The 18,914-nt window shown below is 41.0% G+C and overlaps 1 protein-coding gene across 1 annotated transcript in view; it reads left to right on the top strand.

Annotated features, from left to right (window-relative positions):
* Positions 1–272: 272 nt before the first annotated feature.
* KITLG (KIT ligand) overlaps positions 273–18,914 on the top strand; it is a 34,770-nt gene continuing 16,128 nt past the window's right edge. Inside the window, exons 1-3 of the mRNA XM_086610381.1 lie at positions 273–287; positions 4,673–4,786; positions 15,379–15,441. Of these exons, the coding sequence (XP_086466507.1) occupies positions 273–287; positions 4,673–4,786; positions 15,379–15,441 (192 nt within the window). The remainder of the gene's footprint in view (positions 288–4,672; positions 4,787–15,378; positions 15,442–18,914) is intronic.

Genomic DNA, 18,914 nt, shown 5'->3' with positions numbered 1-18,914 from the left:
GGATGAACAAGGAGCTCCTGGACCAACTCAGATACCAAAAGAAGGCCCACAGAGGGTGGAAGCAAGGACAAGTAGCCTGAGAAGAATACAGAGAAATGGTCCGAGCAACCAGAGATCAGGTTAGGAAAGCTAAAGCCCTGATAGAGTTAAATCTGGCCAGGCACATCAAGGACAACAAGAAAAACTTCTATACATATGTCAGTGACAAAAAGAGATCTAGGGAAAATGTAGGCCCTCTCTGGAAGGAAATGGGGCACCTGGCTACCCAAGATATGGAGAAGGCTGAGGTTCACAATGAGTTCTTTGCGTCAGTCTTCACTGGCAAGAGCTCCAGCTGCACAGCCCAAGTAATAAAAGGCAAAGTCAGGGACTGGGAGAATGAAGGACCACCCACTGTAGGAGAAGATCTGGTTCGAGACCATGTAAAGAACCTGAATGCGGACAAGTCCATGGGACCTGATGAGGTGCATCCGCGGGTCCTGAGGGAACTGGCAGATGAAGTTGCTAAGCCACTATCCATCATATGTCAGAAGTCGTGGCAGTCTGGTGAAGTTCCCTACTGACTGGAATAGGGGAAACATAGCCCCCATTTTTAAAAAGGGAAAAAAAGAAGACCCAGGGAACTACAGGCCAGTCAGTCTCACCTCTGTGCCCGGCAAGATCATGGAGCAGATCCTCCTGGCAACTATGCTAAGGCACATAGAAAATCAGGAGGTGATTGGTGACAGCCAACATGGCTTCACTAAGGGCAAATCCTGCCTGACTAATTTGGTGACCTTCTATGATGAGGTTACAGGATTGATGGATAGGGGAAGAGCAACTGACGTCATCTACCTGGACTTATCTAAAGCATTTGATACTGTCCCACATGACATCCTTGTCTCTAAACTGGAAAGACATGGTTTTGATGGATGGACCACTCGATGGATAAGGAATTGTCTGGATGGTTGCACTCAAAGAGTTGTGGTCAACGGTTCAATGGCCATGTGGAAGACAGTGACGAGTGGTGTTCCTCAGGGGTCAGTACAGGGGCCAGTGCTATTTAACATCTTTGTCAGCAACATGGACAGTGGGATCGAGTGCACCCTCAGCAAGTTTGCAGATGACACCAAGCTGTGTGGTGTTGTGGACACGCTGGAGGGAAGGAACGCCATCCAGAGGGACCTTGACAGGCTGGAGAGGTGGGCCTGTGAGAACCTCATGAAGTTCAACAGGGCCAAGTGCAAGGTCCTGCACATGGATCGGAGCAATCCCAAGAGTAAGTGCAGGCTGGACGGAGAATGAATTGAGAGCAGCCCTGAGGAGAAGGCCTTGGGGTGCTGGTTGAGGAGAAGCTCAACATGAGCCGGCAATGTGCGCTGGCAGCCCAGAAAGCCAACTGTATCCTGGGCTGCATCCAAAGAAGCGTGGCCAGCAGGTCGAGGGAGGTGATTCTGCCCCTTTACTCTGCTCTGGTGAGACCCCGCCTGGAATACTGCGTTTAGCTCTGGAGTCCGCAACACAAGAAGGGCATGGAGCTGCTGGAGTGAGTCCAGAGGAGGGCCGCGAAGATGACCTGAGGGCTGGAGCACCTCTGCTATGAAGACAGGCTGAGAGAGTTGGGTTTGTTCAGCCTGGAGAAGAGAAGGCTCCAGGGTGATCTCATAGCAGCCTTCCAGTACTTAAAGGGGGCCTACAGGAAAGCTGGAGAGTGACTTTTTTCAAGGGCATGTAGTGGTAAGACAAGGGACAATGGTTTTAAAATGAAAGTTGGGAGATTTAGATTAGATCTAAGGAAGAAATTTTTCACTCTGAGGGTGGTGAGGCACTGGAACAGGTTGCTCAGAGAAGTTGTAGATGCCCCATCCCTGGAAGTGTTCAAGGCCAGGTGGGATGAGGCTTTGAGTAACCTGGTGTAGTGGCGGTTGTCCCTGCTCATGGCAGGTGGGTTGGAACTAAATGATCTTTGAGGTCCCTTCCAACCCTAACCATTCTATGATTCTATATTACTCAGTTGAGCTGGCAAAAAAGTATTTCAAGTTAAAGAGTTGTGTTACTTTTTTGATTATTAGACTGTTAGGTTAAACATTGTCCAATGACAGTGACACAAGTCAGTGAGTAAGTCCCATCTTCCTTTAGATATTACTCAGTATTGAGGAACTCAGTAAAGAAATTAGCAATTTGTAGCGTGGATGCCATCTCCAAAGAACTCATCAGGGAAACATTCCTGAAGCCCAGTGAATGTAGCTGCTGGTGTACTGTTTAACTCTGAAGGTAGAACTACTTTTTTTTTTACTTCTTGAAAGCAGTATAGTTAGTCCATTTTGGAGCTGGTTGTCATTAATATCTTGCCTTTTTTATAACAGTTTTGTTTGAAAAATTGTAGTGGGGAAGTAGTCTGTTAACTTGAGGTCCCCTTTGGTTTCCTCTGTGATTCTGGAGTTTGTGTGAGGAGTGAGAGATGTGTCTTTGATCACTTAAAGGTCACTCTTAAACAACTTTGAGCTCTTGTACACTGCAAGGAGCTCTCAAAGTTCCTTTCAGAGACTAGCAGCATCCCTGTCACTCCTATATGCAAAAGACAGAAGCTGAGGTACAAACACACCGAGGTTGGCCAAATTACTGAAGAGGAGGAACGTTGGCAGAAACGGGTTCCTGTGTTCCAGGTCTCACTACCATTGGAAAGCAGGGAATAGACACAGGGTTGTTGTTTCTGGTGTCTTGAGTGTGGCTCTGAGCCTGACAGCTTCATTGCATCTTCCCAGAGCTTCACTTGTTCGTATATATATATAACTAGAAAGCTTTGTATATCATAAAATACAGAGGTTTTGTAAGACTTATTTTCAATTCTTCGTATAGGTAATTGTTCTCAATGATTATATGTACAAATAGTAAATGAAAAGTGTTTCTAAATGCTAGTTGTGTTGAAGCAAGAGACATTCTCAAAAGACATGCTGCATATTGAACGTGTGTTTTGCTTAGAATATTTCTGATTTCTTTGTGTGTAAGTCTAACCATCATCGTGATCCTGTGGTGTTGGAAGGTGCAGTTTAGGGAAAGCCAAGTACAGGCTCCACCAAAACGGGTAGTCCTGGCTTATCCCATCTGTAAGAGACCATTTCTGCTGTCTCAGTTATCTGGATCAGAAAGCTGGTTTGCCTGAAAAATAGCACAGGAAAACAGAAATGGAAGTTGTCTGCCTGGTACAGCTGGCTAAGCCATCTCCTCAGTACCAGTGCAAGAGGCAGGGGGAGGACGCTAGATTGTCGTTTTCAGCAGCAGCCCACACTGGTTTTGCCTAAATGAGTCAGGAAGCCGTATTCTAAGAAAGCAAATGACCAGTTTTACTTGAGATGTAAGATGCATATAAGATTTAAGAGATATAAAACAGAGAGAGATTTAATTGTCATTTAACAGCTCTAGGGAGAAGTGCCTGGCACTGTTCCGTCATGTTTATGTAGCTCCCAAGTGATCTTTATCATCGTGCTTTCTTTTTTACAACTGTGGTTTTCTCTCTCTGCTTTCCTAGAGAGCTTCATGTATGTTGTTTGATTTGCTTTGGTCTTAAATGGAAAGGTTGGGTAGCGTTTGAAGGCAAGGCTGGAGACGAGAGCTCTCTACCTGTCACAGAGAACAGACGGGCCCGAGATGTGTCCTAGTTCGTGCAAAAACAAATTCTGGTCTCGGTCCTGGCCTCGTGGAGGCTCAGGAGCCTGCACAGGCAAATTCCATACTTGCAGTAAATGTACACCATCACGGGCTCTTGCTGACAGCTTCAGTCAGCTGGCACAGGAAGCTTCACAACCCCAGGCAACTTCTGATCATCCATAGCTTAAGTGCTTTAACATTCTGGAAATAAAGATCTGCAGCTTAAACTTGGCACAGGGCGCTGTGAGAAACCAGCGAAGCACAAGGAAGAGCAGAAGGCGAGGAAGTTCAGGCAGTGTAGCCAAGCAGACACCTGGGTGCATGGCAGCTAGTTATCTGGTGCTTTTCTGGTGGAGCCTGGCGAGCCTGCCGGAGTGCATCGCACTGCTGCTCCGCGTAGGGTTTAGGAGGGGGACATAGTGCCAAAGCCAAGCTACCCCTCCTGAGAGGCCAGGGCACCTCACTAAGAGAAAATGTGTTGTGTTACTGCTTGAGATTTCAGTATTTGGGCAGAGTCCAATGCGGTTTTGCTTGCAGTTTGGGTACTCAGATGTAATGGCTGTGATTATGAACTTTCTTCTTTTATCTTGCGGTGGTCTGGTGTCATTTTGTTCCTTATCATCCACTATCACATTAGAGGCATAGGTTTATCAAATACCTTATCAGGTGAATGACAAGTATTTAGTTAGTTTTATGTTGATGAAGAAGAATATTATGAAGTTTGTCTCTTTTTCTTCTTTGGTATCTGAAAACTTTGCGGAAAACTCACCTAAGCAGTATCCTGTGCAAGTAATCTGATGGCTCAATACCAGGTTTTCCATTATTACTGTAAAGGTACTTGCTTCCAGGAAAGATCAATCAAGTGCATTTCTGTGGATTCCTGCCATGAAGATTATACTATAGTGATACGAGTATGTCCTCATGAAAGATGAAGAGTATTGCTACATCTAGGCTTCATATCTGAAAAACGTTACTACAATCTCTTTTTCACGTTTGGAGATTGCTTACTTGAGGTTTCTTGTTTCTTTTTTCTTTTACTGAATAGACTTGGATTATCACTTGCTTTTGTCTTCAACTACTCCTACTTAATCCTCTTGTCAAAGCCCAGAGTTCCTGCGGGAATCCAGTGACAGATGATGTGAATGACATTGCAAAACTGGTAAGTAGCTTTTATTGTAAATTATTCTTTATGTTAAGCAATAATCAGTGGCTCATGACACTTACATTTTTAAGCAAAATTAGCAAATCTATATTAGGACTAGGGTAATATATATATTAAAGAAAAAAATCTATCAACGTCTGTCACTTGATCAAAACCAAAACCTTTATTGCAGAGACTGGAGAATAGTTTCAGAGTTCACTGAAGAGATGTCCTTCTTGACCAAGCTGGAGTGTATGTACATATGTGTTTTCCTCCCTCCAAACTTCCATAAAAATTGTCAGGGAACAGATTGCTTCCCATGCAGATGAAAGATTATTGCCTTTGTTACTGGTTTGTGTGGAGCAGACTGGCAGCAAACACAACTGCAGTGAACCAGGAGTCTTTACCTTAGGTATGTGGGAAACTTATGCCATATGTAAAAGTAATATGATGTTAGATGTCATTGTAGCAATGAAGGCAATAACGATTGAACAGCTCTTACAGTCTTTAGGTGTGAGTGGGCTACACTCATTACATGTTTCTCTCTACTTACTGTACATAGAAGTTTAAGTCTGAAGGACTCACAGCTTCATATAAGAACTGAATTCATTTATGTACATTTTAACTGTTACTTAATTGAACACTGCATTAACCTGAAAAACTGCATCTCCTTGTGTGAAGTCAGTTGGTATTTAGCTCCACTAAAGTCAGTGATTATGCTAACTTGCAGTAGTGCAGGATCTAACACCGAAGGTAAGAAATAATATATACTGAATATTTAACAAGTATGCCTTCATCTACGTATTTTTCAGCTGAAAATTATGGCTTCATTATGGAAAAACGGTTGCAATACCAGCTTTAATATTATCAAACACTTCATTTGGAGTCCCTTGCATTTGCTGCCAGTGCAGTGTTCTTAACTTGTTTTCTTTTGGCATTATAATCTACATTGGCACACAGTGTAAATCTCTGGGGGTGCTCTATAGTCCTACTCAAACGCTTAGTGCTTCATGTTAGTCCCTTTAGGCAGAATTCTGAAGTATTGGCATGTTTATTCAATATAATATTTCATCTCTTGAAAGAGTATTAATCTTTGATTTAATCCTGTTGAAAACATAACAGAACAACAGAACTCCTGTGGGGGCAGGTGAAATTGTCTAGTACAGGATTAGCAATAACTTTTTGTCAGTTGTATATCCTCAGAACAAACGCTTTAACTTCCCCTGTAGTACAACTTGGACTTCAAGAATGTATAAATACAGATTACAAAAGTTTACATGCAGCTTGAGCAATCAAACTTTGCTTTTGAGATAAATAGTGAAAGAAACCTAATATCATAAAAATTAGATTAGTCTTTAATTTGACTGTGACTTTCCGTATCATGTTCCTACATCTTCCTCCAGACTAGTCTAACAACTGCAGTTCTTCTACATATCCCTGCAGCACTATGTTTCCATACCCCCACTATCCTCCACATCCCCTCTTAGCTCTCTACATGCGCCGTGGTTGCTAGTTCCCTCCTATGATCCCTAGACATGTTGCCTATCTGAGATAGCCTAGCTGTTTTGAGCTCTTGCTGGATTTATATCCCTTTTCACTTGGGCTGCTGACTTTGCAGGAAGGTCTTCATGTGGCAACTGTTCTGATGTATGCGCTCCTTGTCCAGGAAGAAAACTTCAGTCCAGCTTGCACTGCGCTTCTGCTGCTGCCAAGCTTGGACAGAGCAGGGTAGGGCTGAGCTCCTCCAGCCACTCCTCAATGTGGATGCTGAACAGTCCTTCTCCTGACTTATGCCTTTACCCTTCAGATCTCTCTACCAAATGCAAAATTGGGGTGAAGTTGGCTAACAAGTTTAAAGATATTTTGGTTTGGAGAAATAACAGAGAGATGCAGAAAATACAAAGCCCAGATACCTGGATTCTCTTTGTTTTGAGTTGTGCTTCTGAGAATGTTTTGAGAAAAGTCTGTATCCCTGTTCTGTTTGTGTTAATATATGCATAGATTTTTCATAGAATCATAGAATGGTTAGGGTTGGAAGGGACCTCAAAGATCACCTAGTTCCAACTCCCCTGCCATGAGCAGGGACACCCTCCACTACACCAGGTTGCCCAAAGCCTCATCCAACCTGGCCTTGAACACTTCCAGGGATGGGGCATCTACAACTTCTCTGAGCAACCTGTTCCAGTGCCTCACCACCCTCAATGTAAAAAATTTCTTCCTTATATCTAATCTAAATCTGTCCTCTTTCAGTGTAAATCCATTGTCCCTTGTCTTATCACTACATGCCCTTGTAAAAAGTCCCTCTCCAGCTTTCCTGTAGGCCCCCTTTAAGCACTGGAAGACTGCTATAAGGTCACCCCGGAGCCTTCTCTTCTCCAGGCTGAACAAACCCAACTCTCTCAGCCTGTCTTCACAAGAGAGATGCTCCAGCCCTCTGATCATCTTTGTGGCCCTCCTCTGGACTCGCTCCAGCAGCTCCATGTCCTTCTTGTGTTGGGGACTCCAGAGTTGAATGCAGTATTCCAGGTGGGATCTCACAAGAGCAGAGTAGAGGGGCAGAATCGCCTCCCTCGACCTGCTGGCCACACTTCTTTGGATGCAGCCCAGGATACGGTTGGCTTTCTGGGCTGCAAGTGCACATTCATGTGGAAATAATTGCTATAAAGCCACTTGAGAATTGAAACGATAACATGGAAATAAGTTTAGTATCTTAAATTAGAACTCTTGGTTTCAGTTAAACTGACTGTCTTAAAAGTTGGTTATTCTCTTTTGAACTGCTGCACCATGACTATTTGACATGGAGAACAAAATGAAAAAACCTATATATAATAAGATTTAAAGTACTTTAAAAAAAATTATCATTAGCTGACAGTTTGCTGTTAGAAGAGAGTTTGCTGTTATTCACAAAGACATTCACTGACAGATGAGAAGGGAGAAATTCACAGATCATACTGATTGATCGCATTTTTTTGGCTAAAAGTATGATGGTTTTTGCGCTATGTGAATGTTGTGGTTTAACTTCAGCCAGCAACTAAGCACTATGCAGCCACTTACTCACTCTCCCCCCACAGCGAGGTATGGGAGAAAATCAGAGAAAAATGGTAAGAAAACTCCTTGGTTGAGATAAGAACAGTTTAATTAATGAAATAAAATGTAATAATAATAATAATAATAGTAATAAATTGTAATGAAAAGGAAAACAACAATAAAAAGAGATAAAACCCAAGAAAAGCAAACGATGCGGCCGCTTACCACACGCCAACCGACACAGCCAGTCTCCAAGCCGTGATCACCACCCCCAGCGAACTCCCCCTAGCTTATATACTGAGCATGATGTCTTATAGTATGGAATATCCCTTTGGCCAGTTTGGGCCAGCCGTCTTGGCTGTGTCCCCTCCCAGCTCCTCCAGAAGAAGCTGGGAGGGCAGGGGCAGTATGTGAAGCTGAAAAAGTTCTTGGCCTAATGTAAGCATTGCTTGGCAACAACTAAAACATCAATGTGTTATCAACATTATTCTCAGCACAAATCCAAAACATAGCCTTACATTAGCTACCATGAAGAAAATTAACTCTATCCCAGCCAAAACCAGCACAATGGAGTATATCCTTAGTACATATAGAATCATAGAATGGTTTGGGTTGGAAGGGACCTCAAAGATCATGTAGTTCCAACCCCCCTGCCATGGGCAGAGAAATCCTCCACTACACCAGGTTGCCCAAAGCCTCATCCAACCTGGCCTTGAACACCTCCAGGGATGGGGCATCCACAGCTTCTCTGGGCAACCTGTTCCAGTGCCTCACCACCCTCAATGTAAAGAATTTCTTTCTTATATCTAACCTAAATCTGCCCTCTTTAGTTTAAATCCATTGCCCCTTGTCCTATCACTACACGCCCTTGTAAAATGTCCCTCTCCAGCTTTCCTATAGGCCCCCTTTAGGTACTGGAAGGCTGCAATAAGATCACCCCGGAACCTTCTCTTCTCCAGGCTGAACAGCCCCAACTCTCTCAGCCTGTCTTCATAGCAGAGGTGCTCCAGCCCTCGAATCATCTTTGTGGCCCTCCTCTGGACTCACTCCAGCAGCTCCATGTCCTTCTTGTGTTAGAGACTCCAGAGCTGAATGCAGTATTCTAGGTTTGGTCTCACGAGAGCTGAGTAGAGGGGCAGAATCACTTCCCTCGACCTGCTGGCCACACTCCTTTTGATACAGCCCAGGATATGTTTGGCTTTCTGGGCTGCCAGCGCACATTGCCGGCTCATGTTGAGCTTCTCATCCACCAGCACTCCCAAGTCCTTTTCCTCAGGGCTGCTCTCAACCCATTCTCCGCCCAGCCTGTACTTGTGCTTGGGATTGCCCCGACCCACGTGCAGGACCTTGCACTTGGCCTTGTTGAACTTCGTGAGGTTCTCACAGGCCCACCTCTCCAGCCATATAATATGGACTCCAACATGATATTGCTTAAAAATCTAGTTCAGGCAGAACCGACTCTTTTAAACTCCTGTAAATGTTTTTGTACCACTTCTCCTTTTTGGAACAAAATATACTAACTGAATTTAGAAATAGTATTCTGATGACTTACATCTTCAAAATTAGACATAGCACCCATAGGTGATTGGGTTCTTTATTGATCCTATTGTCCTTTAAAAGTCTCATTTCACCACTCTTCCACAGTTTGTGCCTATAGAACACAGTGTCTTTAATAAACATGCTCCCCTTTCACACTGAGAATAAATTGTAGCCCTGAGGATTTCAGAGAAACTAATGTTATGTGTACAGTTATTGTCCATAGTTATTGTGATGTTATTTTCCAAAAGCTCTGTTGCACTTGCTGAGAGTGGTATGACGGTTGTTTCCAAAGGTTTTATTCTTGGCTACACAGTCATGTTCTTTAAACCCTTTTGTCCACAGTCATGAGTATAGTCCTATATCTGTGCATGATAAACTTGTCATTCAGCAGTAATACACAAGTTGTATCATTTAGCTTAGGGTATTGACTTGTCTTCCTCCTATCTCATCACAAATGCTCAGCCATCAGATGGGATTCAGTATGGCCTGAATCCTCCTCTGAGGTGTATTATGATCCCTTCATCTCCCCAAAATGTTATTCTTCCCTGGGCCTTTTCTGCTCATTATAAAGATACGTCACCATCTCTCCCCAGACATTCAGGTGTATAACAAAGGTGTCCATTTTGGCTCTTGCCACTTCACAGACCCTTGTAAGTCCACTTTTAAAACCTCTGTTGTTTTCCTGTCGTTACAGGAAGAAATTTTTTTGTAGCTCACTGTCCATGCAAATTCACTTTTCTTCCAAATTCTTGGTGGATAAAAATCCAATCTACTGAAAAGTCTTCTTCTGACTTCAACTTCTATCATTTTGCCCTTCTCTCTCTTAATTTGCTACTCTGACCCTCTACCTTCTACTTATTTCCTTCAAGCTGTTTCTTCTTTTTTTCATTATCAATGGCAAGCTTCTTGGTTTTGTCTTCAAAGGCACTAACTGTTAACACTGTCTGTGATGTCTTAACACATGCTGAGTTTGCCCTCTTGTTCTAGCTTCTCATTATTTCCATGGTATCTGTTACACTGCTCGTAGCTGCAGGAAGAATGCTCCTTGATGAACTCCAGGCAGATTCTCATCCTCTTTATATCTCATGCTAAAATTCTTTGCAGCATGAATCCATGAATTTCCTGCTTTGTTCTTCCTTGCCTCTACTGCAATTCACCTGCAGCCAGTGAAAATGTACCACAGTTCCCTACCAAACTCTTTTGCCTGTAGCTTGATCCAACCTAGTCTTCATTTATTTGGTTCTGGGCTTCTTGTTCCAAGTACTGTAAAACCCCTATATCACTGGTATGCATGGCTGCGGCTGTGTTCTGCTCGACAGTATTTCATTCTAGGAATATGAGAAGAACTTGCCTCAGTTAATGCTTTCTATGAATATAGACCAGGGATGTCTACTAAGCCTAAGCTGTTGGAGAATAAATAAGGCACGCTGTGCAGTGCCTGAAAATGTGGGTCATTTGCCTAATCAACTTTGTCTTGAGTAATAAATTGAGGACAGGTGTACAGTGTAACTTGTTTTCGGTGATGTTAATCTGGATTTTCACTAGCATCATACTAGACTCATACCAGAAGCTGGAATCGGAAAGAAGGAGCAGGTTCAATAGCGATAAGGTTTCTGAGCATTAATCAACCTAAGACCAAACCAGACTGGTATCTGTTCATACAAAAATGACTTATTTTCTGGAAGATTAAATTTATTCAAATCTTTTTATAATATAATTTTGTCATATGAAGAAAGTGTCCTAAGTAAAATGATTTTAAGAAGCGAAGAACAATTGAACAATCATTTTTTGTTTGTTGTTTAATAGTGAGAACTTTAAAACAGTGTTATTTCATACCTATAGAGAATGAAATTATTTACATTCCGCATGACTAATCACTTGCTTCTTTTTTAATGAAGATGTCTGGAAGGAAACACATTACTTGATGAGACAATGTTTCATATTACAAAACTATAATTGCAGCACCTGTCAATAAAGCCTGTCTCCATTGTTCTTATCACCTCAGTAAGTTGGCAGAAAGCTGCATTGCTGTAATTGTGACTCTGATTTTGCATAAGAATTAGGAATCTGTTTTATATATGCTTGTTAAATATGAATATCAACCCTACATATAAGTAGAATTTTCACTGAGCTGTGTAGTATATGTAGAATGTACCTACATATTTTGGTTTCATCCATTAACAAAATCTAAGATATTCACCTCTTCTTCCACAATCTACTTCTCTAAAGCAGTTTTTTTCTTTTGAATGTTAGAAGCTCAAACAATAGTCAGCATTTGCAGACTAGGTTGCTTGTTCGAGACATGCTGTTTCAAACATTTTGCCTTCACATTGCATCTTAGCTGTAAATGTATACTTTACACTCTCTGCAACATTTGATATTTATTTTTAAATGGATCTAACTCTCCTGAGAGAAGAGGTTGTAAAAAATGATCCAGCGTTTTTATCCTGCAAATAATCTGCCACTATGGCTGTAAGAAGTGTGAACAGAAATCATTAGCATGTTGTCTTAAGCCAGATGATGAGGATTTTATTAACTGCTTCATTAGCAAATGAGATGGACAGAAAGTGGAAGCTCCTGCGGGAAAAGAAAAGCAAAGGATGCAAAGAAGGGAGATGCAGAGGTATTCAAGAATAGGAAAAGGGGAATGACAGAGAGAAATGGGAAATAGAAATAATAGTCAAAAGGAAAGTATGTTTTTCTTATCATTATGCCTCAGAGTAAAAAAGAAATCACTAACAATGATAAAGGGTAATTTTTACTTTATTAACTTACTTTATATTTGAGCTGTGTGTAAAAACAAACAAACAAACAAACAAAAAGATATCTATGCTTGTCTCCATAAAATTTTCAGAACAGTCACAATAAAGAGAATTTTCAAGAGAAGTAGCCCTCATTTCAAAGCACTTAACTGCACAGATAAAGCATCTCTCATGTTCTGCCGTTGCGATGAAAGAGTAGTTTATGGAACCCAAATTGTTTTTACAATATCCTTTTTCCATCTCCCCATCTGTGTGACCATGAGCATATTTTAAAAGTATATTTAGGTTATGCAATGTTAACAGTGCTGTATTAAATATTTAGAACTCTGTATGTCAAAAGGAATCTTACATTCCCAATTTGAGATTTTGCTACAACTGGGAATATAGCACTTAAATGTTGGTTTTATATGGATTTAAAGATATAAGTCTATATTCCTTGTTCTTTACCTCTTCTCAGAGCCTAATAGGATTTTTACAGCACACATCCACTCAATCACAGAAACTTTTTGTGGCATTTAAACTGCAATGCAGAGTTCTTTTAGTTCTGTGCCTTACTTTCCAAGATTATTAGTAGACATTCTCTATAATCATCAAAACTGTTACGCTTGTCTAAACCAAGGTAAGTCATGCAGGCAGGTGTTTTGTTGCCCTCAAATTTGTCACTTTACTTAAGGAGTTGAGTACAGAAACCAAAAAAGCCATTCCAGGACTTGGGGAGTTTCAAGGGACAGTCCCTTTCCATCCTCCTTTGCTCAGGCAGCTCAAAAACCTCGTCCTCTGCTCCTTGTTGAGAGCCACAGCAGTCAGGCATCCCACAAAGAGTGGGTATGAAGAGTCCTTTCATTCCTTTCAGGATGATTTCAGCAGTTGAAATTCAACTGGTTGGTTTTGGATCACAGTCTTGGTGGTTAACCTTCAAGAAAATTTCAAGATTCATATCAGGAAAGCAAGAGAGTACAAAATGCACAGATTTAGTACAAACTTACACTTCACTCTTACATCAGGGGCTCTACCGGATTTTCTGTGTGTGAGCTGGGAAGTCCAACTGGGACACAAATATAACTCCCTCACTTTGACTGAGTTCCATCATTTACCATCAGCAGAGCATCTGGCATGTGGAGTTTAATCAATAAAACTTTAACAAGTTGCTTCATCTTGAGGCAGGGCATATATTTTGTGTTTGACACCCTTCCCCCTAGTGATCTCCATTTTTAGTAGTAAATTCAAAAATATCTTTTCTGATTCACAGTCTGTCAAGGAGAAAAATATCTGAGGCTGAGCTGTGTTCTCCAACTTTGTCTGAGAAGCTGCGAGAGCTCTTGGGCAGTTACTTTTTTTTTTTTTTTTCAAAAAAACTGTGCATGAAATGTGCTTGACAGGCTCTGATGCCAGTGAAGTAGATTGTATACATAATGCATATCAATTCTTGTAGTGTTCATTGATTTAGAACAAATTTAATCTTCCAGTGACCTTTCTTAAAGAACGGTGCTTCTGCTGACATTGCTGAGTATTGAATCCCTCTAGAGTGAGTATGGGAAACTTTGTACATGCAGTACCATCTTCGCGATCTCTGCTGCTTGAAGTGCTGCTAATCCTACCTCTCTAGGCACGCAAAGGAAGCTGGAAAAGAAACTGGATTACCTATAAATGTGTCATGATGTCAGGATGTTTTTAAAGGAAGGAAAAATATACAAAAAATTATGTATGAGGATTTAGAAAACATCAGATACTCTAAAGAAAGAACAAATGTATTGCAATATTCTTCCTATTTATAGTATCTTGAATCAACTTCCCAAAATGCCAGGTAAATAGGAATTGATGTAGAGAATTTTAGTGGCACTTTTGCAGCTGGTGCTTTGGGAACGCATAGATATAAAAATAAAAAAGAAAATTGATTTGTGGAAAGGAATTTACCAAGATCTTTTGTAAAAAACTTAGATTTTAAAGTTGTAGGAAGAAGCAAGATGTCATTGAACTGAAAGATTGTGGCTCAGCCCACGATGTAAATAAAAAAGTGTTTGGAATTCACTAGTGACTGACTGTGCCTAAGTATTGTCCTTGATCATTTCTAGAACCATAACATTTTGAAATTGCTGTTTTAATTTTTAATTGAAACTAAATTTTAATTAACAAATAGAACATTCTGTTGTGTCAAACAAAATACTACCTAAAAACAGCACAGTAAAAAAAATAATCCCTGTGCCAGTTGCTATAGCAGCAGAATCAAAAGCAGCCATGACAGAATGATCTTTAACCTGAAGATGGAGAAATGCTTAGCCGAACAAAGTGTAGATTCTGGTTCACCAAAGGAATTGCGTATGTGCTTATTGTCTTTTGACTAAATGGATTTCAAACTAGGATGAGAAATACCTATTGAGTCTCTCACTGTTACAAAAGAAAACAGATTTGCTGTATCACTAAGCATCATAGTATTGGTAAACCTTTTGAAAAAAGTACTTCAAGAGACTGTGGATCGTAGCAGCATCTCCCTCTTCGTCTCCCCACTCAGCACATTCACCTGATGATTAACCACGTCTCATGGTAGTGTGGGATCCCATCTGTGGCAAATTGCATTGTATAATGCAGTGAGAACCCTTCTTCCACTTCTTGTCCTTGCTTCAGCACACCTAGTACTCACCCACATCTGCAAAGCCGTGCTCAGCTTACGTGTGCAGAAGCTCTCCTTTGCCCCAGGACATTGCTATGATACAATAATATTGCTTATCATTAGTAAGAGGCACAGCTTCAAAGTTAAAGTTGTGCTCAAGTGTTTTCCTGACCTGGTCCAGAACTAAGCACAAGGCAGGCAAGTATTTCCTTAGCTGCAGATGCTTGCTGAGGTTGGAAATTACGTGAAGAAAAAAAAATTAGAGACTACTGGGTCCTCTACTGTTCGGAGTGGTTGGGGTTACATAGAAATTGTCGCATAAACACTTCAAGATCTGGCATTAAAAGGTGAAAATGTAGTGGAGTTTCTGCAGTGATTAATAACCTTAGATCTCTTCTCCTCACCCATTACTGACTTTAATTCTGTTGGGAAGTGGTAGCATTGAACATCATAAGATCAGATCTAGGAATGTTACAGAGGTGTGGAAAGATACTTCACTTATGAGCAAACAAGAGTCAGTAGCAGTTCCACAGGAGACTGAGTATGTAAGCTTTTGCACCTGGTAGGTTACTGAAAATTTATGGTGAATATTTGATAGATTTTGCTGAATACAGCGATGGAAATTCTTACTTTGTGTAGTCAGTAATAACATTTTTATTATCTGTTTATTGTAGGTCGGAAATCTCCCAAATGATTATATGATAACCCTTAAATATGTCCCGAAGATGGATAGTCTGGTATGTACAACGACTTCATGTTAATACAATAAAATAGCCCACTGGAACCAGTGATGACTGTAACTTTTTTGTACCTAGTCCTATGGCTTATTAAATTAAGGTTAAGCAATGGTTATTTCACTTTTCATATGCTTCTGAAGTATTCATTTAAAAGAAATGCAAAAAGATTCCTGCAGTCACTTAAAACCTTTTTAATTACAGGGATCTTAGAAAAATGTTTCTTCATATAAAATTTTTTAACCTCTCCTCTGGAAAAAGTGAAACTACAGTATTATTTCATCGTGTCAATTGATAGTTGTTGCTTTCTTAAAGAAGTAGTTTCTTTCTAATTGTACTTTGGAATATACTGTGTAGAATGTCCTTCTCATTTTAGCCAGTGGAAAGGCCATTGAAGCACAACAAATACTGAGTAGCCAATAAAGAGAACCCTAAGTTCAGCATATGATAGCGTCAGTAACTAAACAGATGGGTAGAAAGTGAGGACATTATTTCATTCAAACATGCTTTATATTATTCTTTCTATATAATCTCATAGTTAATACATGGTGATATTTTTAAATAAGCTTCATCCACCTTCTTTAAAATTTTAAAATATTTGTATTAAAAGCTTCCTCATGTTATCTTCCTGCTTATTCTGCTAAATATTTTCAAGGTTTTCCCTTCATTTAAAAAAAAAAAACTATTTTTAGAGTGATGCATTGAAAACGCTCTGTTGGTTGTTGCATACACTGCAAGAAAAAAGAGAGGACGAAACAAGGTGAAAGAAATTACGCTGAAAGCTATTCTGACTATACTGTTTTAAGGAGTGGAAAAAAGTAAGAAAAGGACTAGTTTGTCACTTAAACTGAACAATATCATGCCTGTCTTAAGAATGAATTGTTGTACATATACATCGTTAGTTGGAAATCATCTGGTAGATGTAAGAAGCTGGTTTTGCATCTGTACAAAGTTTTCATTATGAAAATCCAATTTGTGTGTGATACACATATAAAAATGCATAGTATCCTACAACATTGCAGCAAATCTAGCAATACTCCCTGCTGATATTGGAGAACGATGCCAGAAGCAACATTCTCTCAGTCCTGAATAACAAGATGATGATTGGAGGAAAAGGAGGCTGTGGGGTACTGAAGAGCCCTGAGCTGTGAGGTTATGAGGTATTAATGGCAGATCTAGCAGTATTCTTATGAGTTTTGTTGGAAGCTTGAGGCTTTTACTAAAACTGAGTGCTTTAGAAAACCCAGTTTAAACTTGATTCCTTAGACAGAAAAAATCTGCAGAACAAATGTTATGGAAGTCAAGTACTATAGAATATAATTAAAACTAATGGAAAAAATTCAATTTCTGAACACACAGAAAAAGGAAGCAAGACTGGCCGCCACCATCTCCTGGCTGTGGTGCTTTTAGAAATTTGGTTATTTTGGTGCCTGATGTGATGAGATTCACGTCTGCGGAGGACAGCCATAGACCGAGGGCTGCTCCCCAGCCTCTGGGATGCGCGTGGCAGCTGATGTGCGAAAGCAGGGCTGAATTGAGGCTGTTCCCTCTGCTGCACTCCTGGGGAGGCTGGTGTTGCGGATGAAGGCGGCCTGGGAGCCTGCTTGAGCGATGAGTCCTGGTCATTCTCACTGCTTAACTCTTACCTTGCTCCACGGTTCGGTTTTGGCTGCCAGTACGCTGTTTCTTTTCTATAGTTTAAATGCCGTGTCATCTTGCTGCATCATATCTGGAAACTTAGATCCAGTTTATGTTTATGACAAGCAGCCAAGAATTAAATAGGAGGAAGAGAAGTTCAGAGCTGGGATTTCCATATTCCCTTTGCTCATAGGCCACTTTCAGTCACAGTGATGGAAGGTGCAGCTCTTGGCCACATGCCTTCAAAGGAGGAAGTGTTCAGTGGTATTCGCATCCCACTTTGCCAAATTCCTCTCTGGAGATTTCAGGTTGTGTTAAGACATACCATAGCAAAGGCTGATAGGTTTTGCTCTGGGTTCTGCAAGGTCCCTGAACGCTGAGAAACCCACAGCTTTGCGTAAGGTGAATGCCCTTTGTTCAGCTCTGAAAGGACTGAAACTGCGCTCTGCAATTTTTTTTTTTTCCAATAGATTTCAATCTTCGGTGCGTGCATGAAGTGGGAAATGTAGCCAAGGCAGCAAGTCTCAAATGTAGATGACTAAAGGTAGAAAGGCAGGGTGAATGCAAAGCAGATGGGAAGCCAGTGTAGTGCATGTAACAGGAACAGACTGACCCGATCCATTAAACTGAAGGGTTGTTGCATTATGCACTAGCTCAAGGCATCCGAGTGACTTTAAAAGTAGTTTCGCATGGAGAGAGCTGTGTAGTCGAACCTGGAGGTTAAAAGGCAAAGATGAAAGCAGCAGGGTCTGAACTCGGAAGAGGAGATAAACTTGAAGCTATTAGATAGACGTGGAAAGAAAAAGCTACCTGGCAGTACAAGAGAAGTCAGGTGTGCAGTTGTCCTAAAATGTAAATCTTGGTCTGAGTTTACACAAGAAAGCAGAGTTAAACCTCCATTTCTCCTTGCAAACGTCACATTTCTGGATTTCAGCAGTTTCATCCCTGTGTTTGGTAGGTATTGAAATAGCAAGCGATTGCACAGCTTGATATTACTGAAAAGAAAAACTGAAGCTCTCGTGAAATACAGCTTTGTAGGTCAGAACGGTTCAGAGGAGACTCCCACACACATGCTAAACCGTGGGAGCAACAAAACAGATTCCCTACTGGAATCGCCAAATGCTCACTAGGAGAAGCGGAGAGCTTTTGCTAGTCCCTGCCAGAGGAGAACGCACACCCACGAAACCTCAGAGGAAAAGAGTTTCCAGGTTTGCAGTTCAGGGAAGCACAGAAGTTCTGTGTCCTACGCCAAAGCAGAGGAAAATGCGTTGTCTGTCTCATGAGGGCAATGGGACATGGCACAACGCATGGTGCTTAAACAGAGTATGTTTCAACAAGCTTTCTCCGATTTATTCATTTCTGCCTCTTCCGTTCTTGTGCTTGAAGGAAAAAGGGGAAGCAGAGAATCAAGCCAAACACCGTCCATTTCACGGATTTTTTTAAGTCATTGTTGAGATAGTTACAGAAGGTGATAATACTGTCTTGCCATTTGTTATCAGTGTGTGATAGAGTTGTACACAGAAGTGAAAAGTCAGATGGGGCTGAACAACGTATTTTCATTCAGTTCTCTAAGCCTGGAAGCCTAATAGTCTGGCTAGTCTTTCAAAGCGTGAAGTGTGTTTTTCCTCATCAAAAACATGTACACATCAAGACGGAACAACACCTGTGTCACCAAGAAGGTCATTTGTTGCCAAGTGGTTATATCAGTAGTAGTGGATGAATTTTTTTGAATAAAAAATCTGTATGCAGGTTTATTGCAGAGATTGAGTAAATGAGATTAAGTTTAGGAGCGGATACGTTGCCAAACATTTACTATGCATTGCAGAAAGTGGAGTGGA

Source organism: Tauraco erythrolophus, chromosome 4 (genome assembly GCF_009769465.1).
Source record: "Tauraco erythrolophus isolate bTauEry1 chromosome 4, bTauEry1.pri, whole genome shotgun sequence".
NCBI lineage: Eukaryota > Metazoa > Chordata > Aves > Musophagiformes > Musophagidae > Tauraco > Tauraco erythrolophus.
This window is presented reverse-complemented; position numbering and strand designations above follow the sequence as displayed.